The sequence below is a fragment of the Euprymna scolopes genome, chromosome 9 (assembly GCF_053919585.1).
Source record: "Euprymna scolopes isolate OS-2025 chromosome 9, ASM5391958v1, whole genome shotgun sequence".
Taxonomy (NCBI): Eukaryota; Metazoa; Mollusca; class Cephalopoda; order Sepiida; family Sepiolidae; genus Euprymna; species Euprymna scolopes.
The window spans coordinates 40,433,867-40,439,955 of record NC_136490.1 but is presented as its reverse complement, the minus strand read 5'-3'; the positions used below and the strand labels follow the sequence as shown (position 1 = coordinate 40,439,955).

Sequence of the window (6,089 nt, the reverse complement as noted above, 5' to 3'; positions counted from 1 at the left end):
ATCACAGTCGTCCTCGCTTGCCAGTGAAGATTCTAATTCTTCCGGGGTGCGAAGCTCGACTAAAAATTGTGATTTATCCTTTCCTTCACTTCTCAGTTTCCTCATGCGTAGCCGAAAAGCAGCCCCGAGTGAAATGGTCAGTTTTCGTGCACTGACCGGCGAGTCACACAGAAACGCATGACACTCTGCAACTTTGGCACGAGACGACAGTTCCTTAACTAATATGAAGGTGAACACTCTCCAATACTTAATGTCTTGCACTCCATAAGATATCATCTCTAGTGCTATATTAGTCCCTGGGTATTCCACGTCTTTTATTCTGTTCATACTATGCTCACGAATGTGCAATCCCTTTGTAGAGACTATGAGATAGAGAAGTGGTAATTCTAAACTGTCCGAAGTCTCCATTTTTTTCGCAAGAGCCTTCATCATTTCATCAACTGGCTTCCGCGTTTGATCCAAACCCATCAATTCCATGCATTTTTTTTTCCCGAGGTATTTCACGACAAACAGCTGTGGCAATTTATCGATTTTCACCTTCGATAAATCCATTCGTTCTTTAGATTTCGAATTCCTTCTCGCCATGTCTATCGGTGCCCGTATTTTTTTCGCCATGCTCGACATGTTCTTCTTGATCGAAGTACCAAAATTCCGTATCCGGCCGTTCTGTCGACGCTGCTTCCGCGAACCACCGTGCGCTTCGTCATCTGCATTGTTGGACACATTGTCTTCTTTCTGGCTGTCCGTGTCAGTGGTCGAGGTTAAATATTCGGACGTTGTGTCGAGGGACTCTATGTCCGTTGATCCACACTCACTTGGTGTGCCTTCTGTGTCGAAAGAAGATTCGCTCGGATTTAACGACAGTGTGTTTAGATTTTCGATGACTTCTTCTTCGTCATCGCGTGATTTTGATAACACAAGCTCATCTAAAGAATAGGCCTCGTCCGTGTAAACATTTTCAATTGTTTTAAAATTACTATCGGATACATCCAATCTATCTTCAGCCTCTGTTGGTGATGAGGCCATCGTCCGAACGTCTTTAATTTCTCTCCAAGTAAATGCTTAAATAATAATCCCTTTTTTTTTCTTGAATTTTTTTTTTTTTTTATGTGGTTGTCGAATGTGGCTCCTAAATGTAAACGCTGTTTAAACAGCTTAACACCGGTTTTAACAAGTCCTAACAGGCCATAATCATGGTATCCAACTCTCCAACTATTGCAACATTGTTTTTTTTTCTTCTTTTTTGCATATTTTTTTCCTTTCAGTTATGAATTTTGGAATCCAAGTATTTTATAAACGAAAGACTAGAGAACGAAAAGAAAAAAAAAATGTCTTCTTGTCAGCTCACTGACAAAACCACTGATAAGTTTCTGCCTGTGTGACTGTGATATATAGCTCGAATAAAATTTCCTATTTCTCCCACCTGAAGAGGGGGAAAAATAAATAGACAAATGAATACAACTTGCATCCATTAAGTCAAACAAGTTTAACCGGAGTCACGACCACCGACATAACTGTCTATTCACTAATTCGCTTTCTACATACTTCAGTGAACATTTACAGAGAAGCTGTGAAAAAGGCGCATAAATATCTGGCGGACATTATGAATTTTGACAGTTTGAACTTGTACAAAACATTATAACTGTCATTCCACAAATACTACTTTTTGGAGGCGGGGGGGGGGGGCTTATTTTGCTATTGACCTGAAATTAAATAAGAGATACTCACAGGAGGCTATTCTTTGAACTAAAAAGTAAATAGTGGTCGACTATAGTCGAGGGCGACCCGAAGACAACCTTTTCATTGGCTACAACACTGAGATATAGGGGAGGGCGCCACATGAAATCTCAGACAATCCTATACTTCTTAGAGTAATCATGGAAAAAGAAAAGGAGGAAGATTAAGACAATGAAGAAGAATGAGAAGTCAGATGTGGAGAAAGTATATCTGGATTGTGAATCTATTGAGGTTGTCAAGGAGCTTTGTTACTTTAGTGATACAATTGGAGTACAGGGTGGAGCAGGTGCTGACGTGATTGAAAGAGTTAGGAGTGGATGAAGTAAATTCAGGGAAATTCTGTCATTACTAATCAGCAGAGAGTTACCAATATAAAACAAGGGAAGAGTCTCTCAGGGATGTGTACACGGCGTGATGATGTATGGAAGTGAAACTTGGCCAATGAGAGTTGAGGATATGTGTTGCATGGAATCGTCCCATCACTAATAATAATGCAATAGAGTTGAAATGTGAGTGTTAAAGACAGGCTTGAATCTGATAACCTTAGAAGATGATTTAATCGGGACATTATAGGGGTACATTATAGGGAGACATTATAGGGAGAAAAAAATCCAGTTTGGAGTTTCGATAGTGAAGCACTGTAACACCTTTCCGGCAACTCCTGCAGCTGCACTGGCTCCAACCGTATTGGCTTGCCTTTCAGTCAGGCTTTGTTTGCAACGCTGAGAAGAGGACTCTAGCAATTGGGCAAACCTAGGTCTCCTTACTACCTACCCAGGCCTGCATCCGAGGACCCAATTCCAACTTTGAACTGTACAGCCAGAACAGATGCTGCAGTGCACCAGACTGGATGTAGAATGGCATCGTCTTATTAGACATCATAGTTTACAGAACAGAAGACTTTAAAGACAATGTTTAAAAAATGGACGAGAGTTCTTGGTTCAGTTGATTTAGAACCATTTAAGCAGCAGATTCAGCTCACACAGGAAGCCCAAGGAAAAGTTGTAAAAAAAGTGATAGGAATGGACCTGGGATAAAGAAGAATAAATAAAAAATAACCTGACCAGAGATAAATTAGTTTGGAGGTCAATTTCTAAAAGCTGTTCAATGCATGTAAGCATTTCAAATTGACATTAAACTGAATATTATAATGACGATGATGATGACTTAACTTTATAATGCTGAATGTTTTAAAAAAAGGGACATCAATCATCATTTTTTGAGGCTTCGGTATGACTCGCCTGAGAGTTCAATCCCGGTCTTCCAGACCATTATTAAACACTCCTAACCGTAATGCTAAAATTGAGCAGTTGAACAAAAATGAAAGAGAAATTTTATTGTTTCTCACCAGAAATATTTTCATCAGTAGGGTGTTGCACGTTTGATATATCTTCTTTTTTTTTATAAAAGTCGTACTAGATAAGGCATGAAGTCATTGTATAATGAACTAACCGGAGCAAAAAATGATCATTACAAAGACAGGAGATGCTTATTAGCTTTAATTTTGAAAAAAAAAAAAAAATTCTGTAGGTAGGAGGAAAACAGTCAGCAGAAAGAGAGTTCCACAACAAGCCTACAGGTCTTAGAAACAAGCTACTGGAATAAGAAGCTGTATTACAATGATGTATCCAAACAGTGAATTAATGGAAACCACTAGACCAACAAGTCAAACGAGCTGGAACAAAGGAAGCAGGGAATAGATCAGACAATTCTGAAGAACATATGCTATAATAGTATTTATAGAAAAGACTGAGACTAGCAACATCAAGTCTGTGAAAGAAAGGGTGTCAAAGAAAAAGAAAGTGTGGGGACAATCAAATAAGTTACTTTTCTGCACGTTATCAACCACCCTCAGATGGACTAAGAAATTGTCTTCAAGGATTTATTTTAGTGTATGTAGAGATAATAAACACAGAGTAATTGAAACTATAGACACAATGTAACGTTGTACACCATTTTTAATGGTTCAGAATAATCTTCCATAATATTTTAATGGACCCAACACATTGTAGATGAAAGTCTCACAAAGAAACAGAGGACAGGAATAGAAAAGAAATTTGACTTGCTTTTTTCAGTTTTAAGCAAATGGCATTTATTCTTGGTATTTCCAACAATTGCCTTGCATCTTGTTTTAAACTGTTGCTCGCATCGACATGTCTTTTTAAGATGCTCTTGGCACCCGCGTTATTTTCTGGTCATGTCTCAAAAAAGTCTTCTCTGTTGCTTCTCTGGCCGTGTGTGACTTTTTGTTTCTGCTGTGACGTTACCCATGTGTCTCAAACATGTGCTTTTTTTCTTTGCTTCTAAGGCCACATGTGTCTTTTTATCTCTGCTGTAACATCACATCACACACTGGCTTGGTCATTTGCATATGTATTATGTGGCTACTGCTGCTACCAGCATCAGCGGATCTGTTACAAAAAATAAAAAAATCAAGAAAATGATTTATACCAAAGAATTATAAAGTCTTTGTATGAATTATAAAGTCTTTGTATGAATGATAAAGTCTTTGTATGAATGATAAAGTCTTTGTATGAATTATAAAGTCTTTGTATGAATTATAAAGTCTTTGTATGAATGATAAAGTCTTTGTATGAATTATAAAGTCTTTGTATGAATGATAAAGTCTTTGTATGAATTATAAAGTCTTTGTATGAATGATAAAGTCTTTGTATGAATGATAAAGTCTTTGTATGAATTATAAAGTCTTTGTATGAATGATAAAGTCTTTGTATGAATGATAAAGTCTTTGTATGAATTATAAAGTCTTTGTATGAATGATAAAGTCTTTGTATGAATGATAAAGTCTTTGTATGAATTATAAAGTCTTTGTATGAATGATAAACTCTTTGTATGAATGATAAAGTCTTTGTATGAATGATAAAGTCTTTGTATGAATGATAAAGTCTTTGTATGAATGATAAAGTCTTTGTATGAATTATAAAGTCTTTGTATGAATGATAAAGTCTTTGTATGAATTATAAAGTCTTTGTATGAATTATAAAGTCTTTGTATGAATGATAAAGTCTTTGTATGAATTATAAAGTCTTTGTATGAATGATAAAGTCTGTGTATGAATTATAAAGTCTTTGTATGAATGATAAAGTCTTTGTATGAATGATAAAGTCTTTGTATGAATTATAAAGTCTTTGTATGAATTATAAAGTCTTTGTATGAATGATAAAGTCTTTGTATGAATTATAAAGTCTTTGTATGAATGATAAAGTCTTTGTATGAATGATAAAGTCTTTGTATGAATTATAAAGTCTTTGTATGAATGATAAAGTCTTTGTATGAATGATAAAGTCTTTGTATGAATGATAAAGTCTTTGTATGAATTATAAAGTCTTTGTATGAATTATAAAGTCTTTGTATGAATGATAAAGTCTTTGTATGAATTATAAAGTCTTTGTATGAATTATAAAGTCTTTGTATGAATGATAAAGTCTTTGTATGAATGATAAAGTCTTTGTATGAATTATAAAGTCTTTGTATGAATGATAAAGTCTTTGTATGAATGATAAAGTCTTTGTATGAATGATAAAGTCTTTGTATGAATTATAAAGTCTTTGTATGAATGATAAAGTCTTTGTATGAATGATAAAGTCTTTGTATGAATTATAAAGTCTTTGTATGAATTATAAAGTCTTTGTATGAATGATAAAGTCTTTGTATGAATTATAAAGTCTTTGTATGAATGATAAAGTCTTTGTATGAATTATAAAGTCTTTGTATGAATTATAAAGTCTTTGTATGAATGATAAAGTCTTTTTATGAATGATAAAGTCTTTGTATGAATTATAAAGTCTTTGTATGAATTATAAAGTCTTTGTATGAATGATAACGTCTTTGTATGAATGATAAAGTCTTTGTATGAATGATAAAGTCTTTGTATGAATGATAAAGTCTTTGTATGAATTATAAAGTCTTTGTATGAATGATAAAGTCTTTGTATGAATTATAAAGTCTTTGTATGAATGATAAAGTCTTTGTATAGATGATAAAGTCTTTGTATGAATGATAAAGTCTTTGTATGAATGATAAAGTCTTTGTATGAATTATAAAGTCTTTGTATGAATGATAAAGTCTTTGTATGAATGATAAAGTCTTTGTATGAATGATAAAGTCTTTGTATGAATGATAAAGTCTTTGTATGAATGATAAAGTCTTTGTATGAATTATAAAGTCTTTGTATTAATGATAAAGTCTTTGTATGAATTATAAAGTCTTTGTATGAATGATAAAGTCTTTGTATGAATGATAAAGTCTTTGTATGAATTATAAAGTCTTTGTATGAATTATAAAATCTTTGTATGAATGATAAAGTCTTTGTATGAATTATAAAGTCTTTG

General features: G+C 33.7%; 1 protein-coding gene across 1 annotated transcript in view; it reads right to left on the bottom strand.

Annotated features, from left to right (window-relative positions):
* Positions 1 to 1,543, bottom strand: part of LOC145284514 (uncharacterized) — an 85,625-nt gene extending 84,082 nt beyond the window's left edge. The window contains exon 1 of the mRNA XM_080133401.1: positions 1 to 1,543. This exon is cut by the window's left edge and continues 111 nt beyond it. Within this exon, the coding sequence (XP_079989527.1) occupies positions 1 to 1,026 (1,026 nt within the window). The 5' untranslated portion in view covers positions 1,027 to 1,543.
* Between the last annotated feature and the right edge of the window lie 4,546 nt (positions 1,544 to 6,089).